This window comes from Seriola aureovittata, chromosome 18 (assembly GCF_021018895.1).
Source record: "Seriola aureovittata isolate HTS-2021-v1 ecotype China chromosome 18, ASM2101889v1, whole genome shotgun sequence".
Lineage (NCBI taxonomy): Eukaryota > Metazoa > Chordata > Actinopteri > Carangiformes > Carangidae > Seriola > Seriola aureovittata.
The window spans coordinates 23,245,973-23,272,451 of NC_079381.1; the positions used below are offsets into that span (position 1 = coordinate 23,245,973).

General features: G+C 40.9%; 1 protein-coding gene across 4 annotated transcripts; it reads left to right on the forward strand.

The window, feature by feature from the left end:
• The first annotated feature begins 1,644 nt into the window (after positions 1-1,644).
• Positions 1,645-26,479, forward strand: scarb1 (scavenger receptor class B, member 1). 4 transcript variants are annotated; one of them, XM_056404297.1, is made up of 14 exons: positions 1,645-1,890; positions 5,555-5,715; positions 8,797-8,938; positions 9,034-9,237; positions 9,786-9,881; positions 9,967-10,082; positions 10,173-10,339; positions 10,655-10,773; positions 18,088-18,161; positions 18,315-18,366; positions 19,619-19,765; positions 21,217-21,267; positions 22,518-22,590; positions 25,450-26,479. In XM_056404297.1, the coding sequence occupies exons 1-14, from the start codon at positions 1,771-1,773 to the stop codon at positions 25,455-25,457; spliced, it is 1,530 nt and encodes a 509-aa protein (XP_056260272.1). In that variant the 5' UTR covers positions 1,645-1,770; the 3' UTR covers positions 25,458-26,479. The 4 variants fall into 4 exon arrangements, with proteins under 4 accessions (XP_056260272.1, XP_056260271.1, XP_056260274.1 ...); XM_056404296.1 differs by lacking the exon at positions 1,645-1,890 and adding an exon at positions 3,181-3,594; XM_056404299.1 differs by lacking the exons at positions 1,645-1,890; positions 21,217-21,267 and adding an exon at positions 3,221-3,594.

Genomic DNA, 26,479 nt, shown 5'->3' on the forward strand with positions numbered 1-26,479 from the left:
TCAGAGTTAGTCTTAGCAAAGCTTTTAGTCTTTTAAGCTTTTGTTCTTGGTGCCAGGGCTGCATCTCTGTGTCAATCCAATCCAGTACGATGCCTTTACTGTCATTGCACAGTGTACAACCACATAACTACAGACAGGAAGACACATTACAGTCTACATGAACAAATACAAAACAAACATTAAACCGTTGGCTTTACTTATTGACCAGCAGAACTGTGAGTTTTACGTCTTTGTCATTCATTTGTAAACGAGTGTGTGAAACATTGGGATTCACCACAGTTAAAGTAGTTTCTCCTCATTTGTCTTTATGATGGACGACTGATGAAGACAATAGGTGGAAAAGTGTGGGATAAAACAGTATGTGACCTCTAGATTAATTCCCACTTCAAGATAACCCAAAACTAAAATACATGACATCTGGGAGATGAGCCCTCTAACTGCTGAGGTCGGGGACAGTGAGAGTTCCTGATCTCACGCTGTTTTGGCGAAAGATTGACCACGACAAACCATTTCTTTTGGATAATTAGGTCAACTCTGCAAATCAGAGAGTCCACCACGTCCCTCTATAACACGACAGTGACCTTTCTATCGACCTCAAGACTTTAGCACATGCGGGAGATACACAGCAACAAGCTGCACGACGGCAGGCGGCTGGAAATGTGTCGTCACGTTTCACAAGAGCAGAAAAACCAGCTTTATTCGAAGTTGCTATGACTGCAGTGTAGGTGCTGTTCCTTATGGTTATGCATGCATCATATGTTCATATAGTGCATATTCATCACCATCCCTGCACACAAGACTCAGTCCAGACTGTCCTGGTCTCTGCTATCAGAGCAGCAGCTAACTTCTAACTTCTGACCTCGTCTCCTAACACCTCTAACACACTGACAGACCTAACCAGCTCTTATCATGCACTTCCCGTGCTCTTCTTTACCTGATCTGAGTCCTGAAGCAAAGAATCTGAATGAGAAGCTGCTTGTGGCCTTTTACCGCTCCACAGTGGAGCGTGTCTCAGAGCTCTGCAGAGGGTTATTAACACAGAAAATCACCAGCTGCTCTCTTCCCTCGCTGCCTGTCCACAAACTGTTCTCGTCCTGGCCACGACCCGTTTGACCCTCTGCCCTCAGGTCATTAAAAACTCAGACCACCAGAGCCATGAACAGTTTCTTTCCCAGGGCCGTTCACTCTCTCACTCAGCACTCAAAATGAAAATAATGCAATGTGCAGGAATAGCACTTTATATATATTCTACACTATGTTTCTTTTTTTTAACTTACATGCACCATCCAGGTGAAGCACTCCTAATTTCATTGTATTTCAGATGCAATGATAATAAAGGCTTTTTATTCTGTTCTATTCCATCAGACAGAAGCAGCTTCATAGACAGCGGTCAGAGTCTGGAGGTGTATGATCTGAGTTGGGTGTCCAACCGCTGCTTCAAATTACACAAAACAACATACAGTGACAAGTGGAGCTGTCATCTGACTTCAGTGTGACTTCACATGAATTTGCATGGTTTTGGGAGAGAAGTGCACAGTGTGTAGTTTACACACGCCCCCGCAGCGTGAGGGTTTGAGGCGGGGTCTGCACAGTATAAACACAGGCAGCGCACCGGACCTCAGCCTCCTCTCAGTCCATCACCCACCGTCCACAGCTGGACTCTAACACACAGCAGCTCCCGGTCACATCTCAGCCCGGTGGCTCTGCAGACTCAGAGGCAAAACCTCATCATCATCATCATCATCAGCAGCAGCAGCAGCAGCAGCAGCCATGCGCATAAATAAATCCAAAGTAGCCATTGGATTTATAGTGGCAGGTGCCCTGACGGTGATCTTTGGAGCGGTTCTTCTGTTTGTGGGCCCAGCGGTGATGAAGGACCAAATCATTAAAGTAAGTCACAGTAGAGTTGTGAACATAAAGTCTGGAGGTCTTCACTGTCGGATTATTGAATTTTCTTTCTTCTTATCTGCGCAAATGCAAATGATGTCACAGTTTTCTGCACAGTTTTCTTTATTTGCTTGTTTATCAGTCTGAGAGCAGCAGATAAAAGCTGCAGTTTTCTCTGCAGAAAGCGCTGACTACTGCAGCTTCACAGACACGTAAAGCCTTTACTGCCATTTATTCTACATATATAGGCAATCTTTACTGTATCAGCTATACAGTCTGTTCTACACATAGACTATACATTATATGGCGCAGCGATAAAGACAAGCTGGAGTCAACAAAACTGTGTAAAGCACAGCACTTGAGAAAAAATCCTCTCATTTTATTACATTTAACTTTATTTTTATTTTTAAATCATGTTGTTTGTTGATACTGTATCCATGCTGTTTGTCCTGTATTGTAAGTTATGTAATTAACTAACTAACTAAAAGTGACAGAATACCAACTGAGCTCATTGTAAGTGAAACTTTGATGTTTGCTAGTCTTTGCAAATTCAATTTCAATTTCAATCATTTTGTTTTAACTTTATATTTTATATTTTGTCTATGTGTACTTTAACTTTTAGTGAATGTATATTATCTATATGTGTCTGATATAGACCTATAATAATATTTCAGTGACTGGGGCTAGTTTACATTTCATATATATTTATGAGTATTTAAAAGTTTCATACTTTCAGTACCTTCATTTAGTTAATATATTTATATGTATTACTTTATTTGGATCACCATTGGCTTCCACACAGTCTTCCAAAAACAAAAACAAAAAACGCTTTATTAATAAAACAGAAAAAACAAAAGAAAATAATTTTAAAAACGATAATATTTTAGTCACAGGGGAAATTTCATATTTTATATATATTTTTATTAGTACTTTAACGTTTCATACTTTAAGTACTTTAACTTTAAGTTAATATGTATATATTTATTACTTTATTTGGATCACCATTGGCTTCCACAGTCTTCCAAAAACAAAAACAAAAAAACGCTTTATTAATAAAACAGAAAAAAGAAAAGAAAATAATTTTAAAAACTCTACATGTAAAACAATATATATAAAAAATATATGTAATTTTAATATGTCTTCCACAACTGATATACGATAATATTTTATTCACAGGGGAAATTTCATATTTTATATATATTTTTATTAGTACTTTAAGGTTTTAATACTTTCAGTACTTTAACTTTAAGTTAATATATATCATCTCAAAACTTCCTCCTCCGCTGTTAATGTGTGAAAATCTGTAGTTGAGCGTAGAATGAGTGAGGAACAACAATTCCCAGAATCCTCTGCGCGGCGGAGGCGTGGCCTGCAGACTATAAATACAGCGACAATAGATGTAGGTCAACGTTATCGATCAGAAGCACTAATGAGCCGGTGTGCTCGTGGACTGTAAACATTAAAAACAACAACGTTAACGGCTGTGACTCCGCCGCCGTCGCTCACGGTTAGCTAGCCCCGTTTAACCGTCACCGTCCGGGACGTAAACAAGCTGAACCGGGACGTAAACACTGACAATAACGAGCCATGGCAGTTAATAAATATAAAGTCGCGGTCGGGTTCATGGTGGCAGGTGTCCTGACCGTGGTGTTCGGGACGGTTCTTACCTTTGTGGGACCGTTAATCATCGACGACCAGATAGTGAAGGTAAGCGGATATGTAGCATGTTTAAACCTGAGTTTTAATGTGCTGAGTTCGCACTTTTATCTCAGGTGAGGTCTCACAGGAAAAACCACTGAATGATGACAAGCTAACAAAAGGCTTATAAACGGTAATAATATGTGCTGCTAGCATGAATCAAATATGTGTGGCGGGATCTTAAACCTCAAACAAAACTGTGGAGAAATAAGAATATGATATAATATAATGGGAGTGTTAATGTTATGTGAGGAGGTTTTCTTAAAAAACAGGTGGACAAAGTTCACACCTCCATTACTTAAGTCACAGTATAGATCCTCCAGGTCAAATATAACTCCAGTACTTGAGTTTTACTTGAGTTAAAGTACTGATTTGATTTAAAATTAGAACCAAATGACTCTAACTGTAGAACCTGTAGAATAAAAAGCTTGTAGAATATGATACAAAGCTGACAGAAATATATATCTATATATATATATAAACACACAATTAAGTCAACAAAATGATGCTAACTACATGCTGTTTATCTGGGGTTAAACATTTTTGTAGGTAGTGATGGATCTTGGTCGTGTTCAAACACAGAAAACATTTAAAACAAACGAAAGGAATCTTTATTTATAGATTCTGACAGTGGAGGAGTTGACTGATTGGTTTTTCTCTTTCAAAATAAAATAAAATAAATTCCTCTGACTAAAAGCTCTGCTTCAAATTAAAAGCACTTCATAGAAATATAGTGGAGTCAAAAGTATTTGTCTTTTAAGAGTAGTGGAGTAAAAGTTATAAGTTTCCAAAAAAAAACTCAAGTAAAGTACAGATACTGGAACAATATACTTAAGTAAAGTACTCAAGTACTTCCTTACTGTCCACCCCTGCGTATAAAAAAAGATGTTGAAATCTTTGCATAGCATCACTTATTAAATGATGTGTATTATTATTGTAATGTTAATAAAATGTCACATTAGCCCTAGAACTTTTACACATGACTATTAGTTGATTAATCGATTGATCATTTACTGTTTCCAGCTTCTAAACTGCGAACATGTGTTGTTGTATATAACTGCAAGATGAATAGTTTTAGGTTTTTGGACTGTTAGTCGCACAAAATGATCAGTGAATCAGTTTAAGTCGTCATCTGATTGTCCACCTGGTTGTGTATCTTAATGCATATTTAAAAGCATCGCTGTTTATATAAACACACTTGTTTGTATGAATACATATCTGATTGTATATTTAAATTGCTGAAAATGTTTCTGTTCTCAGGTCTCACTTGTAGATGAGATCTTGATCCTAATGTGACTTCCTGATTAAATAAAGTATAGATATCTGTATATCATGTACAGCAGATCCACTTATCTCAGTCAGTCTGATGTTTACATCCAAAAAGATGCAGATTTTCTAAAAGGCACGGAAAGGATGAATGAATGAGGTTGACTTCTGCTGCGTGCTACGGTGCAAAGGTGCAGTGTGGAAATCAAAATAAAGGTCACGGACACAGTGTGAACCTATATGACAAGATAATGTAATCTATGCATGTTCTGACACGCGTCTCTCAGTGGGAGAACAGTTGAATCCTTATCAGTGATTTATGAATGTAAAAATAATTTTTATGTGAACCCATTTAAATTCAATTATATCAGAGCTGAAATGATTCATTGATCAATTACCTCTAATTCTTTCTTTCATTTAGCCAATTTGTGTTTTCCAGCTTTTTAAACATGAAGATTTAAAGCTTTTTTAATAGTAATGATATTAATGATAACAACAACAACAACAATAATAATAATGAACTGAATATCTTGTGTTTTGGACTGTTGATGGGACGAATCGAGCAATTAAAAGACGTATTTTCTGGCATTTTATGGAAAAATCGTTTATAATTTGAAGGTGAATTGATAATGAAATTAAATGGCGGTTTCATCCCTTTAATCTTAATACATCCTCCCATATTTCTTTATCCCGCTCACGACAGAACACAGTGATCGACCCGAAGAACAGTGTGTCCTACACCATGTGGAAGGACATCCCCGTGCCCTTCTACATGTCCGTCTACTTCTTCAACGTCCTCAACCCCAAGGAGATCCTGAAGGGAGAGAAGCCCATGGTGGAGCAGCGAGGACCTTATGTGTACAGGTAAGCGTTTAAATAAACTACATCCAACACCTCCCTGAGAGCACATGCTTCTATGTATTGTATTTCTCTATCAGTAAACTTTGTCCTGCAACCTGAAGATGTGTTGCAAGAAGGTCGTCCTCTCTGCTTTGCTCACTTTGTCAAATAGGATCATTTTTCAGAAATATTTTATATATTTTGACCCAATTTCTGAACCATCTGTTGGGCTTTTTATTGTGTCTATTAAAACATGGTCCTGTCCGGCTATAGGCTCCTGCCCTGGTGAAGCAGAGCTGTGTATTTGTCTCTGATTGGTCCGTTTTGTGGAACACTGTGTGCCCCCTCTCGCAGTATGTGGGTCACTGTGTGCATTCAAACTAATAAACTTTTCTTTATTAACGTGGCGGGATGCAGCCCAAACACTGTTGCATAACTGCACCATATATGTACCGAGAGAGGGGGGAAGTATGTTGGTGTGAAAGCATTACTCAGCATATGCCTCAGCTGCATATGTCGACCTAGTTTGTTGTTTGTTTTGTGAGAGTTCAGCGGGATGTGGAGGGAAAAAGGTTCTTGCAGGAGCACAGTGATTCCATAACTGATTCTTGCTTCCTTTGTCACTTTGTCCAGTCGTTCTCATCTTCCTGCTGCAGAGGGTTTAAAGGAAAAAGCAATTACAGACTTAAAGGTGCACTCCACAGAGTTTTGCACGAGAGGTTCAGACTCATCTCAGCGTGTGAGGACAGTTGTGTAATTGTGTCGGTGCCGATGGAAATAAAGGACGGCTGTGAAAATCATGATTAAGAACGAGCAGACTGAGAAACACGGGTTCATTTTGATTTTTGGGGAAGCATGAGACCAATTTGTTTAATTCACAATCAAACTGTGGCTATTTTGAAGAGCGGGAGAACTCCACCACGCCAAACAGAGCCGAGCTGAGCTTTGCAATGTGGAGACTTGTGTTTTTGGCGATTTATCGAAGGCCATTTATAGAAGATGCTCGGCAGCGGAGACACAGGACGCTGTTTCCAGTGTGATAATCGAATTTGATTTGTACTTTTTTTGGAAGTGTATGTTATGATTTGTCATGAAGCCATCAGGTTATTGTTGAGTCACCAAGGGCACAACTTTAGTTCTCCAGTTTCCATCTGTGCAAAACATTTTAGGATCCTCACATCGCTGTCGACTGTGACGCCACACAAAACTACGACAGGACGTTTGTGCCTCTGTTACTTTGGTTCAGTATCTCTTCCACTCACTCCGACTTTTTGATTATAAAATTAGAGGGTTTATCTTTCAAAGGAGACCGATGAGTGAAAAACTGTAGCTTTATTATTTTGGGTTATTTGGGTGTCTGCTAACAGGTTAAACACTCAGTTACAGAATGACGATCTCACTGAGCCACGTTAATAAAAAAGTGTTTATAAGTTCATACTTATAAACAACACTCATTGAACACTTTATTAGAAACACCTGTGTACCTTCATGCAATCAGCCAATCACGTGGCAGCAGTTACAGCTCAGGGGCATCAGGTTAAGCTCAAACAGTGTGATCTCAGTGACACACGAAGGCGGGTTTGCGTGTTTCTTAAACAACCGATCTCCGGTCTCCAGACCTGAGTCCAGCCAGACCACCTCTGGGATGTGGCAGGTTGGCAGCTTGACTGTGCAGCTGACAAATGTGCAGAAGTGATGTGATGCAATCGTGTCAACGTGGAGCGGAGCCTCAGGGGAAAAGTTTCCAACATCTGGTGGATCCCTGACACAAAGAACCGAGGCTGTTTGACACTGGGTCGTTCCTCCCTTCGCTCTCACTGTGGTGTTCCTAATCAAGTGCTCACAAAACAGCTGCATGAGAAACAGCAGGGATCCCTTGTTAGAACAGAGCGTTGGAAATGTAGAAGCTCTCAAATCAAAATAATAACTCAGATCCTACACTGAAAGCCAGTTCGCTGTTTAAAGCTCTTTAATACAACGTGCAGAAGAGTATCAGGAGTTTGTATAGATTAAATTCTTTGTTACAGCTGAAAGAATTAGTCAATTAATCAATAAATCAACTGACAGAAAAATGATAAGCTTTTATATTGATAATTGACTGAATCACTGAAGTTAGTGTTTACAAGCAAAACTGCCAAAAATTCTCTTGTTTCAGCTTCTTTGTTTTTATTAATAAAGTGAATATTTTTAGGTTTTCCACTGTTGATTTAAAAGAAGAAAAACCCCGATCATCTGACATCACTCCGGGCTTCAGGAAATCGGCATTAACGGATTAGTGAGCCAATAATCGTCAGATTAATCTAATTAAAATGATCGTCAGTTGCAGCCCTGTGCTTTGTTAACGAATTGTTATCGTAATTGAAATCACAGGCCAGTATTAACGTCTGTGTTTGGATTGTTACTGATGCAAAACAAACCGTTAAACGCACCAGACAGAATGAAAACTCTGAAGTCCAGAGAGACAGTTCGGGTCAGCTGGAGTTTACACGGTACAGTGACGCTGTGAGTTCTGGGTTGTTCCCATTACAGCTGCACAATTAACTGAAGTATAATCAAAATCGCAATTTGCAATATCGCAAAAAATAATTTTCTAATTTAACAAAATAAGCGAAAAATTCTCAAATGTAAAATGTTGCCTCAAAAAAGTGTTTTAAATCAGGAACGACCTGATAAAAGAATCAGCGTGTCACGGTGGGGCAGTGGTTAGAGCTGTCGCCTCACAGGAAGACGGTTCTCTGTGAGGAGTTTGCATGTTCTGCTCCCACAATCCAAAGACATGTGGGTTAATCTGGCCTGTAGGTGTGAATGGTTGTTTGTTTCTTTAGCGTGGCGACCTGTCCAGTACCTCACCTCTTGCCCGATATCAGCTGGGATTGGCTCGAGCCCGTGACCCTCCGATGATAAGCAGTTTATCAACAAACGGGATAGAGCGGCGTGCTATCAGCGGGGTTGGGTTTGATAACACAGCCACAGTTCTACTACAGCATTTAGTGAAATGGTTTATTCTCTCGTCCGTCTTATCTGCCTCTTTATCTCTTTATCACATTATTAGGGTTCTGTGCACCTTGAACCGCAGCTTTTCCTCTCAACGTCTTTCTTTTACAGGAAACGGTGTCAGAAAGACAACGTCACATTTCATCCCAACAACACGGTGTCGTACAAGGAATACAGAAGATACTACTTCGAACCGTCCATGTCTGCGGGGAACGAGTCCGACATCATCACCATCCCTAACATGTTGGTGCTGGTAAGACGTCGCCTCCTCTCGCTCGACACACACCCTCAGCTCCGCCTACTGCTGCTTTGTCACTCCTGTGTGTTTTCTTCTTTTTCTTTTCTCAGGGTGCAGCGGTGATGATGGAAAACCTGCCTTTCGCCGTGCGTTTAATGATCAGCACCACCTTCAAGACGTTCAAGGAGGGGCCCTTCCTGACCAAGACCGTGGAGGAGCTGATGTGGGGTTACGACAGTAAACTGGTCGAGTTCCTCAACAAATACCTGCCCGGCACGCTGCCCTCGACGGGAAAGTTTGGCCTCTTTGCTGACGTGAGTTTTTAAAAACAGAGTTTTATGACGACAGGGAGACAAGGAGCAAAATAGATGAGCCTCTCTTCTGATTGGCTGACTGTTTTCTGAGTGATCCAATAAAAATAAAGCAGATTTCAGGTAAAAACACTCAGAGAAACCAAATCCTGCAAGGTTTGGATGGTGGGTCCAGGTGGGCGGGGCTTGGTGACTGCTTTGTTGTGACATCACAAAGTTCCAGAAGTCCTGACGGCTGGTTTTAAGGCTCAGTTTCTGAATACAGGCTGTGTGCATTTCTCTGTGGACTGAGGCTTTGATACTTTCACAGTATTAATATAGAAGCTAGAGCTGATCTATAATCACACTACACATGGACACAGACCTTTACACTGGAGGAGCTTTAAATCAGTCAGTCAATCTATAGAAATATAACCAGCGGCTATTTTAATAATTGTTTTTTTCAAGCATAAACAATGAACTTTTTGAGTCTTCTTCAAATATCTGCTGTTTGAGTCAGTGATTAATAAGCTCATGCAGATAAAGAATTGTGTTCACATTTCTCTTTTTAGTTCAACAACTCCAACACCGGTCTGTTCACCATCTTCACCGGACAGGACGACATCAGGAAGGTTCATAAAGTCGATTCCTGGAACGGCCTGACAGAGGTGAGACGTCAACACGACACCGTCGGCTGCTCCGGTCTGTGTGTGTGTTTGTCCATTCACATCTGACTGTCCTCTCTGTTACCAGCTGAACTACTGGAGGACGCCTCAGTCTAACATGATCAATGGAACAGCTGGACAGATGTGGCCTCCCTTCATGACTAAAGAGACCACTTTGCCTTTCTACAGCCCCGACGCCTGCAGGTAAGAGACTTCATCTACTTTGTTTCCGCAGTTCTTTCTCTCACACTTCATTTTGCAAACTTATAAAACCACTTTCCATTTTCCGTTCAGATCTATGGAGCTTGTTTACCAGCGTCCTGGTGAGATGAGGGGGATCCCTCTGTATCGATACGTGGCACCCAAGACCCTGTTCGCCAACGGGACAGATTACGCCCCCAACGAAGGTTTCTGCCCCTGCAGACAGTCCGGCATCCTGAACGTCAGCAGCTGTCGCCACAGTGAGTGTTCACCACAAATAGATCAACGACCTAATCGATGACTTTTAGACGTTTATCCATAAAATGTAAGATTTTTAACTTACAATCAAGTATTTCTGTTTGATTTATGACTTAAGTGATTGATTTGAATTATGTTTACATTATATTTTCTGGGATTGACTCAATCATTTATCAAGCGGTTCTTTCAGCACCAGTCAATGTTCCCTCTGTAGTTCTAGTGTTTGAATCTGTGACACACAAACACCAGTTTGAGGATCAATATTAACACGACCTCCATTCATTTTTATTGTGTCTCATTCTGTGTCTATTTTACAGACTCTCCGGTCTTCATCTCTCATCCTCACTTCTTTAATGCTGATCCTGTTCTCCTGGACACTGTGCTGGGCCTCAGTCCCAACGAGGAAGAGCATGGCCTCTTCATCGACATTCACCCGGTCAGTACACACACACACACACACACACACAAACACACACACACACACACTAATATGAAGTGATTGAGTTTGAGAACAGATTGAAACCGCAGCCTTTACTGATGCACTTTTAAGTCAGTATCACGTTGTTTTTACAGCGTCATAACTCCACAATTATTTGAGCTGGTGACGTGAAGTTTTCTCCATGTTAAACTACAGAATTATCACTTTCTAACGAGCCTCGGTTTGTTCGCGAGAGTCACCGACTTCGTTCGATAAACTAATATCAAAAATTAGAAAAGATTTGGACTTACCTGTTATTTGTTGCTTATTATTCCTGCACAGAAGTCTTCATTGAGCGACATGTATAATTAGCTGAGGCTGTGCTGATTCTGAACCGAAAAGTCTTAGGAGGATAAAGTGTTTTTATCTTCTGTAACCTCATATATTTGAGTGAAGAGGAAGATCTGACATGGTGCTGAGGACTAGTTTGATCAGATACACTGAACTGCAAGGACTGCCCCCCCCACACCTCCCTCACCCACGACTCTCCAAGGCCTCTTCACAAATATTACATAATTTCTGGCTCATTTCTTTCCTCTTCTTTTGTGTTCTGTAATAGTTTCCTCCTCTTAAATGTAATTTAGACTTTGGTTTGAGTTTTTTTCCGTGTTATTTCTTTCACAGTCTACATCCAAAATATGAAGCTTTCCAATTCTTTTTTTCTCCAACATTTTGTCCCTGAATGTCTTTGGTAAAGATGCAGCTTCATGCCAAAATTAAAAAAACAGAAAAAACAAAGACCAACTGCAGCCTGTAACGTGATCACGCGGTTGAATCAGCACTTCTCTGCAACAGTTTAAAAACAAACCCAACCTGCATGAGGGAGAATTTACTGCAGGACTGTTGTAATAGACTGTAAGGTGTTCCTAATAAACTGACAGCTGAGCTCTTACACGTATTTAAAATCAGTTAAGAATGAATTAATAACATTTCTCCGTAATGGTGGGACCCAACCTTTCACTCAGAACAATATCAGATAGTATAAGTATGTCTGTGTTTACACCAAGATAACAGGACACAAACGTTTTGTAAGTCATTGATATGTAATCAGTGAGTGTCCGGTCAAGATGGACACCAAGGCCGACAACAGCCGCACTAAAACAATCTGATGACCTGATAACCTGTAAATGCCACTTACTTAACATCCTCTCGTTATATCACAGTGTTTTATCTAAACCGGGGGCCGTAGGTGAGGTAACACACCCGCCCGGGGTTAATGTTGGAACCAATACATAAAGATTTTAATCATAAGAAATTAAGAAACAAAAGAAAATAATCAAATAAAAATAAAAGATGAAAACAACATGATATCTGCAGCGGAAGGAATGAAAGAAATACAAAAGAAAATAAAGTAAAAACACAATGAGTCGACTGTGTTTCCCTGATATTTCCCATCAGCGTCTGAGCGTCAACTCAAACTGGGATTTACATATTAAGAGTTTTAAAGTTAACGACTGTTTTCCTGGTAAATGGTGGAGTCACAGGAAAAGTCCCTTTTTTATTAAAATGAACTCGATGGCAACAGATTTTATTGCCGTACAGTAACGCAGTAAAAGTGCACTGATGATGATGATGATGATGATGATGATGATGATGATGATGATGGTTCCAATAAACTACTCATGTCACTTTGATGTGACGCTGCCACGGTTCAGGTCATTATGCAACGCTGTCGGAGTAAACGTTCAGCAGCAGTATATGGTGCTGGCTGTAACCTGCAGTGTCGATAAGCTAATTGGAAATTGGTCAATTTCTCTGTAATTGCAGCTGTTTGTGAGACAAGGGTTGTTAGAAACTTTCTATGGCTGCAATAAAAATCTGGTTTGATAACGACCTCTTTGTTTTTATTAGCTCAAGAGATGCAGCACGCCTAGATCGATATCAAGTTAAAGATTAAAGGAAATCACTTGGCGATGGATTTAATGAGGTTATCTTGACATTGGTGTGACGTCTCTGCACTGATTCGTAGAATTTCGAAGCAGTAAATTCACTGTGGCTCAGTTCAACACAGACAGTGTGACTTGGTCTGGTTGGACCAGTAGCTTATGGAGGCTAACGTTAGCACACAGACCGTTCTTGTGGACACTGTTCAGCAAAACCTACACACAGTCAATTTTCTTTTATTGTTTTATTCATTTTCATAATGTTTCACTGCCAGAAAAGGAGAGTTTACAGTGACATGAACTACTGGAGATGCGTGGAGTTGATTCTAGTGAAGGTGTCGACTGAAATAAAGTCAGTAAAATCTGATCCCGTCTTTACTGAGCTCCGCTGTCACCTGCAGCACCGCTCAGACTTCAGACGCAGACTTGCTAAACTCGGCCTCTGGTTATCGTTAGCGAAGAGCTGCGTTCTAAATATTCACGCAGGCTGGAGGTTTTGTGATTTGTCACCGATTTTTAAAAAGACAAACGGCTGCAGCAGGTCGTATCAGCTTTCTATAGATAACATTAAAGCCACGAGTCTGTCATCTGGTCGAGCACAGACGAGTTAATCTCTCATTTTATGTTATGTTAGATTAGCAGTAGCTGCTCTCCGGCTCGCGGTTCCTCCAGGTGCTCGGCTCTCAGACACAGCGACTGTCACAGGAAGCTGTGGTCTGTAACTCCGAGCTCAGGCAGCCACAAGTGCTTTTCTTTCTTCTGATATATCCGGAGACTTCTCGCCAAATCTACCGTGAAAACTAGACTGACATTTTACCAAAGTTAAATAAAGACAAACAAAAAGAGGTAATAAGTCTTCCTCGTAACTGTCCATGCTCGCCAGTGTTGTCAATAACTCTCCAACAGGATTTCACGCATAACTTCAGGCCTTCAAAATAAAAGTGCTATTGCTTATTCTAACTGAAGGAGCCACATTTTACTTCCAGGTATTGTGCAGATGTTATGTTACCGCAAGAAATGAAATTTGTTATTATAATTGAGCTTTGCGTTCAGCCAACAGAACATGGAGTCGTTGTTAGACGCGCTCCTTATTGTCAGGATGGAATATGGAGGTTGTTTATCTTTTTAATATCGAATCTTTTTGTTTATCCCAAATAAATTCCCAATCATTAAATTGGTCTTCCAAAAGTAAACAAGTTATATAAAGTGTGTAAACAATATAATGACAACAGTTACAATGGACAGTTTGTGTCTGTAAACAGGAAACGCTGCCTCTTAAAGAGCTTATTCATCAGTTTAAATGTGAATCTCCAGTTGTATGAAGGGAACATTCAGTTAGTTTTTCCTCTTTCTTACTCCTTTATGAAGCTAATTGTTTTCTAACAGTCCAGTTTTATTGATGTGGAACTGTTTATTTTTTAGGGCTTTTTCTCAATTTCTACATTATTTCTAATTTATTTCCTTTTCGTTGCGGAAAACTGTGCAGAGACGTAATTTGACCCGAATGCTGAACAAATTGAAGCCTGGTTTTTGAGATCTGACAGAGAAAATAAACCTTTACGAATCGTTTTGGTGCTTGAAATGTGTTTAATCTATAGTTTCATAAAGATAGTGAGTGAAAGAGCAGATGGATGGATAATAAATGCTTAAAATTTCGTAAATCTTGCCCAGTTTTATAATATGGTGATGTCGTGGTGTCGACTGTCACTTTACTTTAACCACATCTCAGAGGCTGTGAGTGACGTGTGATTTTTTTCCAAGGATACGTCAGAGAAAGTGGAGAGTTTTCAGATTCTAACAACATTTAAACCATCTGTCGGCGCTTTACTGTCGCAAAGATATTAATACCAACATCCATGGACATCAGAGGGTTAATGTTCACCGCCTGGTGTGAAAACAGCGTCCTGCAGAGTGACAACACTATAGAAGAGAACGAGTGTACCATCCAAAGATAAAGGCCGACCGTGTCAGTCACGCGTCGGCCTCTCGCCGTTTGCCAACAGCTGCAGTCGTCTTCCTGTCCTCCCGACTGCAGCTCCATATTAACTTTTTATCAGAGCCACATGTCCACAGCTGAAATCTGCTTCACGGAGAAAGTCCCTCACAGAAAAATCAGAGTCAAAATCAGCACCATGCTGTGTTTGCATTAACATTTTTCTATTTTGAATATTGACTTCACGACCTAAAACTTTTACCCCCGCTGCTTTTAACAGGCCTGCGAACGACCACGGGGCAACTACTGAAAGTTTACTGAATGTGAAGCAACCGGGCACTAGGGGGAATTTTTTTTTAGTCGTGTCAAATTCATAAACGAGACGCCAAGATTTCTGTGTTCAGCTCGGGATGGGGGCATTTTAAGAAAGAAAACCAAACAATGACTTTATTCTTTACAGCTGCTTCAAATCAAACAAATTGCTGAGCAGTTTCATAAGGGGCGGGGCAGAGAGGATGTTTGATTGGACATGGGTAACGAGAGACACACAAACTATACCGTTGATTTTAACAGATTTATTTCAGATACGCAGCAGAAATCTGCTTTTCACAGAAATAGAAACAGGAGGTGAAAAGAATCATTTCTGCACTGTCAAAATAAAGCAACTAAAATGACTTTTGTAGATGTAAATGTGCTTCTAAAACTTATTTACCATCAAAATACATCGAGATAAATGATATAAGATGAGATATAAATATGTCGGATATAAAAATAATTGCAGAAATTCTGTGAGCAGAAAGAAAAGTCGTGAAACCGTGTTATTTATCAGCCGCAGTCCTTCAGGAGAACAGACTCTCAACATCTGTTTGCCTTTTTTTCTCTCCTTCAGAAACAATCGTAGGTTTAACTGGAGCCTGTCACCACTTAATTAAAACCCGAGTCTGAGCAGATCACTGGATGCTGACATTAACAGGGAGGTTTCCTTTTGGGGATGTTGGACGTTCTGATTCTTATTACTGCTGCCATCAGCTCCTCATGTTAATCTGCTCATTAAGAGCTCAGCGGGAGCCAGGGCAGAGGTCCAGACACGGCCACTGCTTTCTTTTTCCTTTTTTTCAGTTTCCTGTTTTCCAAACTAAAAGCTCTCATCTACCGTATCATCATCTTCCTCTGTCTGTGTCTTCTCTCTGTCTAAGACTCTAAAGATCTTCAGACCTACATAAAGGCTGCACTGTATATATGCATGAAGGCCTGACGTTGCCGTGCGCTCACAGCATCCAGGTCCACATATATTTTGACAGACTCACTTTATCTGCCTGTTTTCCAGCTGCCTCATATCTTTATCTGCAGGGGAACTTCAATTACGTTTGTTAGGCAACAAAAAGAAATCACTTTAATTTAGAAAAACAACAGCCTGTGGTGAGTCAGCACGCTCCTCGGGGACCTCGGTGGTAGCTACGACCCGGCGCTCACGGACTTTTCTGTGTGAAGACATCTCAGGGATGTACGTGTCGTGATGATAGAGCAGCAGTGGCTGCCGGTCGTCCGCATGTCTGCGTGTCCTTGGGCAAGACACCGAACGTGAAGTGGCTCCTGATGGATGTCTGTGTGAATCTGTGAACGAGTGAGAGGCGAACTGTGAAGTGCTTCGTAAATCAAGGTAGAAAAGAGTAAGATAAGTGCAGAATATTTACCATTAGCTCAGAAACACGTCTATAAGTCTGATTTGTACTTTATAAAATAAAGAACATACAGTTTATATACAAATCAGATTAAATCTTGCAGATCAAATACATTTTAGTTCATTAAAAAGTAGATTTGAGTTTGTGTTGAGTGTTTTTAGTTCTTTATCAAACTTTTCCAGTGTTACACAGACACAGTTTAACCCCGGCCAGCAGCACAGCAACATGGCACACTATTATTTTAGACTAGAGGCTCGACACAAGTATAAACTGATCAACTCGTTAAACTTTGGTGCTGCAGTTATGAGGATTTTCTACCAAGATGAAAATGTTGTGTGGGGGGGGGGGGGGCATTTCATTTCCTGCAGGTTCGTACAGTAAACTGTTGATTTCCGGCTCTCGCTCGCCGGAGGTTACCAAACATGAGAGTCCAGGATTTGTGCAGTCGAAGGGCCAAATGCCTGAGGAAACGTTACGGCATGAAAGAGAACGGTTCTGAAAGCTTTCCCAGCCAAATATACCAGAATCAATTGTCATCCAACATTAAATAGGAGGCGGCGGAGCAACTGAAGTGGATGAATTTTTTGGGGGTTTGATGATGATCATGAGTCAGAGAGTGGAGCCGTCCTCTGCTGAAACAAACATTTTGGTCGCCAGGAGACAGTCTGAGGAAAAGCAGAGACATTTGGTGAATCCAAACCTCCGCTGCCAAACTGCAGAAAACACACCCTGGGTAATTAGTGACTGTGGTTTCGCGGGGTCCGAGCTGGGGGTCTGGACCGGGCTGCATCACAGTTTGTTCTGCCAGAGAAAAACACTCAGAATCACAACAAAAGCCTGAGTAACAGGGACCTGCCGGTGTGATGCAACCGGACACGTGACGCAGCCTTTTGGTCTCAAACTGTTGTTGGCTCCTTTTTTTAAAATGTGGATTTTCTCATAATTGACAGTTTTGTTCTCTGGCTGCTTCTCTGAAGGTTTCTCCTCAGTTAACCTGCAGTGGGATTGTGGGTATAAACCTCCCACTCTCTGCTTCCCCGGCCTGTTACCGTTTTCAAAAGCCTCCACTTTTGTTGAAGGTGATCGTGCCGTCACACAGTCGACACACGATCGACAGAAACGATTCTCTAACCCGGCGCAGTTTGCCCACATCCTCCAAAATGATCATACAGCTGAATCTAACATCTCTGAAACTGAAACTTAATGTTGGTTGGATTTATCCCAGATCGATTTAACGGCATTAGTTCTTGGCTACGACTTTCCAACTGGGTATATGTGGGGAACGTATGATCCTCATGTTCTGGATCTGGCCCCTTAGCTCAAATTGGTGAACCTGACGTTAACCCCGTCCAACACCGTCTCCGAGTCCAGCATCAGTGCCTGACCTCACTAACGCTCCCGAGTCAATCCCTGCAGGATCCAAAAGACAAGGTCTGCCGGTCCAGACCGAAATATCTCAACAACTATCGGATGGGTTGCGATGAAATTTTGCACAGACGCATTGTTTTCACTCTTACATCTCTGAATAATTCCTATAAAATCATCCCTGAAAGATGGACCCCAAAAGAATCATTCACACATGAGGATTTCCTTCATTTGTCTGGTTATATGGGAACATTTCTTTTAACAGTTGGCTGGAGATTTAATGTTCCAATTCTCTAGTTGAGGCATAATTGTCACTCATTTACAAAGAGGACATTAAAGCAGTTTTTATTCCTCATTTGAGATTTGTGTGTTTTGTGTGTTTAATGTGTGTGTGTGTGTGTGTCTGCAGCAAACAGGTGTCCCCCTGAACGTGTCCATCCGTCTGCAGCTCAACCTCTACATGAAGAGAGTGTCAGGAATTACGTAAGGAAATGATCCCCTGAAGTATTATTATGACATTAACAGTTGTCATGTATTGTGTTTTTATATCTGTTCATTATGACATATGAAAGGCTTGTGAATGTTTCCTGCTTTTCTTATGTAGCCTTGGAGTTTGAAGTGTTCTTGTCCTTGCAGAGAAACGGGAAAGATTTCGGAGGTGGTGATGCCCATGATCTGGTTTGAGGAGGTGAGCTGTCACGTTCACTGTCGCATTTTATTGTCATTTCTCAGACGACTTGTGGCTTGTTTTTGTTAATGTGCATGTGTCTGGAGCAGGAAATGGTTCCTGCCTCTCCGTTCCCAGTGTCACCAGCGTGTCGCCACTATTTCCCCTGTTTTGTGTAACTGTCTCCTCGGCGGCTTTGACTCGGTTTTACCGAGAATTTGCAAAAACACAAAATGTTCTGCTCATAAGTTTGGACACAGAAAACAAACTGAAAACATCTGCATCAAGCTGGTTGAGAGGGAAGGTTTCAACAGAGCATCACAAACATGCACAGTGCATGTTCACCATTGATCTTTAATCACTATTATAGTGTAAAATTATCAAATTATTATGTTAAAACAGGATTAGAGGATTATAAAAGCAAAAGGAGGAAAATGTGCTGTTCATGCAGCTTTTGAAGGAGTGTTTGACTTTTGAAAAGTTTAACTGTATTTATTAAATATGATGTAAGATAGTTTACAGTGTCTGTTCTGTATCGACCACAGAGATATTTAATGGATATATTTCTTTATTGTTATATTTACAATAGATATTTACATCATAAAGAAATAGTGGTGTTAGTCAGTTTAATTCATTATCCTTTTCTGTGTCAACAGTCAGACAAATACAAATATATGTCATTTATCAAAAGCAAAACTGCAGTTTCAGAAAGCTGAGTATGATTTAAGATCATGATAATTGATCAGAAAAGATAAGATTTCCTTCATCAGTCCCACAGTGGAGAAATCTGCAGTATTATAGCAGCTAATGGAAAGTACAAAGAAAGACAAACTGCAAAATGATAATACCAATACTTAAAATAAGATAAATAATATAACAGAGCAGACTGTGAGTTAAAGAGTAAACAACAGGCTGCCGTGATGCGCTGATGAGTAAGAATTGACGCTGATGGAAAAGCTTTAACTATTTAATCAACTTCAGTTTGGCTTAATCTATGATCCATAATTTATTAGTTGATAATATTTTGTGTCAATAATTGTTGGATAAACGTTGATTGTTGATGGGGACGACGTTCACTTTCAAAATTGTACTGGAGCAAATGAAGTTAGATCCAGTGAAAAGTACAGGAGACGCTGGAAACCTTTTTATTCCCACTGCAACATCACAACAAAAGAAACTGTGTTTTTGCTCAGCTGTTAAAGATTTTGTGTTTTTTAAAAGTAAGAAGTTAAAAGTCAGCTGGTCTCTTTGTGTCTTTGCCCCCCCCCCCCAGAGCGGGTATATCGACGGCCCCATCGTCGACACCTTCCACACCAACCTGGTGGTTCTACCTGCGGTGATGGAGTACATGCAGTACGGCTTCATCGCGCTCGGCCTGGCAACGATAGTCATCGCGGCGCTGGTGCGTCACAGACTGAAGGTAACGTTTCCACGCAGCATGAAGAGTCTGAGGCTTTAACTGCATGTAGCATGTCGCACAGCTACGCATGTTCTCCCACAAAACAGGAGGGAGTGAGGACATTCACTCACACCTCCGATATATTATGGGTCTATCTGCCCACCCCCCCCACCCCTCCCACAGTGAACGATAGAGGGACACTTGCTAATCAATACTTTCAGTCTTTAGACTCGTCGATGAAACAAACCTGTTGTATCATTCATTCAACACGTGTGCAGGAAACCGTCGACGTATCTCCATCAGAGAGATAATCACTCATCCAGTTGTGGAACTTGCTTCCAAAAGTCTCACGATTAAGAATTAAAACGTAAAGAACATAAACAGAAAATGTGAATTAGAGCAACAAATAAATTCATATTTACGTTTTTGTTCAAAGAACAAAGAGAATTCAGCTTTTACAGTTTATTAATGTTGTGTAAATACTTTTTTAGCCTGATATAAAGATTCAACATTCAACTTAATCCTTCTCCTTAAAATGAAAGTTTGTATTAATTCCTCATTTTTAGATTATTACAACTTGGCTCTATAAGTAAATATTATTGCTGATCCCACAGAAACAAAACCAACACTTTCCTACTGAAGACTTGAATCAGTAAAAGACTTCACAAATACATCATTTATCTTTGTAATGTCTCAGTAATTTTCCTAAAACAGCTGCATTTGTTAGGGACTATTTTCAGTGGCGGATTAATCCACATTTGGTGCTGTAGAGAGGAATAAGATATATCAGGTTTTAATAAACACACAGTACCTGTTAGTAGTGAGATATATTACGTGGGATTTGTTGACAATAAGGAAAATATAGAATATTATCACAGTTATCCTTTAATATTGACAATAAAATGCTGTTATTGATCATTAGCAGTTTTATAACTTTCTCTTAAAGCACCTCATCACGGCCGCTCCTCTGCTGTTTATATAACACCTGCACAACACCAGCACTTTCTGTAACAACACTGAGAGTCTTCTTTAAGATGAGATGAAATATGAACGTCTCTGAGGTCAGTGTGCGACAGACTCTCGTCCTCCGAGCTTCAGATTTTAGCATCTTCTCATCTCTGGACAAAAAAGTGAAAATATGCGTCAAACTCTTCTTCAGACGGATCAAAGGTTCTGCACGTGTCAACATCATCATCATCAGCCTGTGTGTGTGTGTGTGTGTTATGAAACACACTTGTTTTATAATGCCATAAAGCAGCCAGTCAGAGTTAATGAGTACATGTGTGTGTTTCCAGCCGGTGATCTGTTGACATCTCTGTATCAGCGCTCTGTGTTTTAACGCTCTGTGATGTCAGCGGCCGTCCAGCCGAGCGCCGCTGTTTGCTCAGAGGTTTAAATGTCAGAGAAGTGGTTTTCAGTTTTCAGAGCGCTGGCAGGTTTTCATATTGGTTCTGGATGTTCTGTGTTCGCAGAGGTCTCATTTAAACGCCACTCTGACCTCCACCGTGGTGGCGAATCCCGGGGTTTGTAAAACCGCCACGTTCTCAAACAGTTTTCAATCAACTTGATCCAAATTACTGCAACAAAATCTGATCCTTGATTTCACTCTGTCAAAATCAACTGGACCTGTGGAATACAGCTGATTATCGACTGATCAGTGCAGCAAGAACATTTGATTTATTTCCTTTATACTGTTTAATATATTTTGTTTTGCAGTTACTTTGACTGATGATTATTTGATCGATCAAAAATTACTTTTAAGTAAAGATTCGCTGGTTTCAGCCTCAAATGTGAGACAGAAATGTTTATTTGTTTTTTTTACTTTTTTTTTTTTTCTGACATTTTAATGGCTGAAGTGATTTAATCGATCAATCCAGAAACACAACTGAGAGATTAATTGATAATGAAAATAATCGTTAGCGGCGATAATATCATATATCATGATGTTTTGGCTCGAACACATCGAGATCAAAGGTGTATTTACATCTAAATAAAAATACACACAGTAACAGATCAAAGACTAAAAGTAAACCTTATGAAATGACTAACAGTGTCTTTGCATCTTACATGGACATGTTTGTATTCAGTAGCACCAGCAGTGTTTCACATCTAAAACTAGCTCCTAGCTAAAGCAGCACCTCCACCAGCTGCGTCAGTAAAACGCTGTTTATCCAGTGATGCATCGTTTCATCACTGAGCGATTTGATGCAGATTCAGAATCAAGTGACTTCACTCCAAACGTAGTGGAAACGAGTTCACTCAAACCTTATGTCTGACTGTTTTAATCACCTAATTTATAGAAGCCAATCAGCCAAACAGTCTGTGCTACATCGAAATGATAATCTGCGTAAAAGCTAATTAGTCCATCTCTTCTGTTTTGGGGAATCATTGGGAGAAAAAGCCTCTGCCTCCATGACGGAGCAGATCTTTATCCTCAGGAATGTGTTGATGCTTCTCTTATCTTTTCTGTTGCATGATAATCAGTTAACTCAAAGAGCTGTGGAGGTAAACGAACCAAACGCCTCCACCCTTAACTGTATGACACACAATTAACCAATCGCACCTCCTAATAATTAACTGCATGGTCGAACCGATCGCCACCAGAAAATGACTCTCCGCATGAAAACTCACATCTCTGCACGTCCGCAGTTTAAAATAAAAACCCGATGCTGCCGGTCTCACCTGCGTTAGCGCCTCCAATCGCACCGGCAGCTGATTGTCTCTGTGTTCTCTGATTGGCTGACGTGTAAGACAGTGTGTGGTCGTCTTCTAGGCTTCCGATAAAGAGCCGGTAAAAGGCTCGCACGGCCATGACACACAGGAGAAACACATCATGAGTAACTCAGGTGGGTTCACACACTCGGGCATAACACACACGTTTAAATGTCCTGCTTTGTGTTGAAGCTCTGGAGATGACCACGGGGAAAGAAACGGGACTCTTCTCTTAATAAACATAAATAAAGGAACATATTTGTGATGCAGACATGTCGTGGTCCCAGAGACGAGAACTTAAAAATGAAGTCCTGTCATCGTTCCCCCCCCCAATCATCATAAACAGCCTCCATTTTTGTTGTTATTCCCGTTTTTAATTTAAAGGCTGCTTCATGAGCGCACCACTCACGTCACTGCTTTCTGTAAAAGAGTAAAACCAGTTATTTGGACTGAGGTTTTATGAAGTGTCACAGTGTGCAGCCAGAAAAGAGACGGAGGAAACTGAAATAACAGAGAAAGTCTGTAAGTTTCTCTAAACTGTGAAACTTTTATAATGACTCGAAACAATTTTACACTTTGGAAAACAAAACAAAGGATTGTCACTGACATAAAATTGGACGGATGCTCCAAATGAGACAGGATTTGGTTTGTTTCCATTGGCAAACACAAGAAGTAAATTTGGCTTCTGTCTCTTTATTGAGATTGAAAAGTTCCTCACAGCTGTGCTCACCACCCGGCTCCACAACAGTCCTGCCTGCAGCCACCGGCTGTTTGCATGTCGAACATGTCGTGAATGCGTCTGCAGCGTGAAGAACCAGTTTAACCAGTGATCAGTCAAACAGCTGATATGTGACTGTGGGTGGACGAGCTCACACACATCTGAGCGGGTGTGAAAACAGTAACTGCAGCGAGACCCTTCGTAGGACGCGGCCTCGGTCCGGTCCCGAGCAGTGAACTCACAAGTTTGAGCTTTTCCGGCCAGACAGTCTGACCAATCAGAGCAGGGAACGGTCTCACCTGGTTTGTAATGATGCATTTTGGGTTCACTTGATTTTTTTTCTCTGTGTGAGAACGAACCGAACCTACAAGTTTACAAACTCACCACCTGAGTCGGACCAGAGCAGAAAATCGTACAACAAATCCAAACAAACTGAGGCAAATTTTCCCATTTGGTTTATGGGTAATAACAAAGTCCTGTCTCCCACCTGCTCACCAAGGTCACTGTGAACTCTGTCTAATGCCAAGTCAAGATCAAGCAGCTCAGATTTATCATCCTCCCAGTATTGTTACGTCTCTGTTCAGTTTTCCTGTTTTTCTAAACATTCACAGACCGGTCGTCCTCGGCTGCAGCGTCCAAACTCACAGGATATGATTACTGGGGCTTTTTTATTAAAAATGTATTTTGCATATGGACATCTACAGTGTGTGTATGTGAGGAAATGTTAAAGTGTGAGTGTAACGGACTGGAAGAACCCCTCGCTCAGAGGTGATTGGGTTTATACGACATCCATTAACTGATAATGACTTTATTTAAATGCGTTTTCTTTCTTTACTTTCGTCAGGTCGACTCCTTCTTTGTGACTGTTGTTCTTATTCTCAACAAATTAATCCCGTGAAAAGAGCAAATCCTCTGGTGCTTTCTGACGTCTCGTCCGTCTGTGGCTCTCAGCGCTGAGTTCACTGGTTTCTACTGGAGACATGAATCATTTAAAAACATCAGTCTTATTAGTTTCTTAAAACAGCTGATCGATGTAGTTTTTACCAAACGAACGGGAGGAAATGTCGTCAGGTGTTTCAGAGTTTTACTTGTTATTAGGGATCAATTCTTGGAAGGTTTTGGTCTTTAAATGTGATTTCATTCATAATAAGAACCAGACTTGTTGTTTAAATGGTGATACCATTGAGTGGCACTGTAAGTACAGTATTGCTGCTGTTTAATATAGTTAGAACGATTCCCGGAGTCCACCCTCACAGACTGACATAATCTGCTTTCACCACATCTGATTATTAGTTTCTTTACAAACAGGAAGCGGCTTGTTCCACGTGGGAAGAAGAAAATGACAATATCGTTTATAAATTGTCACATAATTGTTTTAAGACGCCGGCTCCTCTTGCTCTTTCCCTCTCACAGAAACACGCCCATCCTGAAAACCTCTACATGTGTGACGTAGGTGAGGAAGAGTGTGTGTGTGTGTGTGTGTGTAAAAAAGCAAAATGAGTTGTTTAGAGACTTGTTGCCGTCGCAGCCTCTCGCACTCGATCACTTACGCGGTGACGTCGATGAAGACTGAGGGTTCAGGACTCGGGTCTCACGATACGTTCCACACTACTACGTCTTTGTTTTAAAACTTGTCCCTTTTGTTGCGTTTCCCTCCTCCCGTCTGCTGGACTGGTTTTATTTAGAAAACTCTGGGACTTGTTTTCAAACAAAAACAATGTTCGTCCTGAAAACACAGACGTACACGACCAATCACGTACACTGAGCATGTGCGAGCCGGTGTAAACAGGAAGTAGATTGTCTCCTCTGCAGTTGATTAGTTTCAAAAAATACTACAAACGAGGAGCCGCAGAGACAGTTGTAGCTTTAAAACAGAGACTGTAAGTGAACAACAGCTGCAAAGACAACAAGGTCAGAAACACAGGTCACAGTCCAGGCTGATGAGAGCCAATCAGGGGAGACCATGAGTGTGACCTCATCCTTTCCAAATGTCTCAGTTTCTGTCCGTCCAGATACAACACAACCCCAGATTTTTCTAAATAAAACACAACCCCAGATTTTTCTAAATAAAACACAACCCCAGAGTTTTCAAGAGTCTGACTTTTTGGCGCTTGAAGCACAAAGAGATGACCTTTAACGTAGTAGTGTGGACGGAGCCTGAATCTGTGAGGGTTCAGCACTTGTTGGGATCGGGTTTCTGTCTGACAGCGTTCAGCTGCAGTTTGTCCTGATGACGCTTCACTTCCTAACAGCCTCTTCCTTCTGCTCCCGACAGATAAATAAAAGTGGAGGTGGCTCCGCATCAACCGCAGGCTCTACGACCGAAGAGAGAGACCCTCTACTGCAAGATGAAATACACTGACACACACACACACACACACACACACACACACACACCGCGGTTGTCGTGACGACCGACATCATTCCAGTATCTTGAACTGAAGCGCTGCCACAAGCCGCTCTGCTCTGAACACACTAATGAGACTTGTGCAGCAGCGACGCCATTTTGTTGTTGTTTTTTGTACTTGACTGTAAAGTTGATGAAACCCTCATCCTCAGACGCGTTCACTGTCACTGTGTTTGTGTCGAGGCTGTCGGGTTGAAACTGTCTGAAAAACACTTTTTGTACAAACCACTACCAAACAAAAAAAAGAAGAAAAAGAGAAAAACTGTATTTCCAGTTACGTGCCACAGTTCGATCTCGTCGTCGGGAGCAACAGTCGACAGTTACCATGGAAATGTTTCTGCATTAACAACAAGGGAACGAACAGGCAGAACAGCTCCGTCTCTGTCTCAACGACTGACTGACTCTGTACAGTATTTTACCGATGTGCCTTCATGAAGAGGGAAACTTCTCGCCGTCTACTTCCACCTCCAGCTCCTTGGATTTCAAGGATCACAAATTAGTTTGTGTTGTAGCGGAGAAACACTCCTCTGACAATCAGCGACTCCTGTTTGTGAAACTACTGTCCTCTGTAAAGGTGTGAATGTTGATGTTAATGACGCCTCCTTATTATGAATATAGAAAAAGTGAATGAATTAAGAGAAAGTTTGAGGTAATTAAATGTGCCATTTGAGTTTCTAATCATCAGCGTTGTGTGACGGTGTCTCACTGTGACAGGAGCTTCGTGAAATATATGAGAATAAGAATGACGAGTCTGAGAATGTGAATTCAGTCGAGTTCTCAGAGACCTTGAGTGTCAGTGTGTCCAGATTCCTCTTAGAGCAGTGACTTTAATTTGACATGACGTCTGACTGAAACTTGCTGTCTGTGACTCTGAAACACATTAAATGATTGAATTTGA

Coding starts and splice junctions, on each gene's coding strand:
- scarb1 (XM_056404297.1), top strand. CDS start 1,771: ATGCGCATAAATAAATCCAAAGTAGCCATTGGATTTATAGTGGCAGGT. Junction 1,891..5,554: donor TGAAGGACCAAATCATTAAA/GTAAGTCACAGT, acceptor CGCTCACGACAG/AACACAGTGATCGACCCGAA. Junction 10,774..18,087: donor TCTTCATCGACATTCACCCG/GTCAGTACACAC, acceptor GTGTGTCTGCAG/CAAACAGGTGTCCCCCTGAA.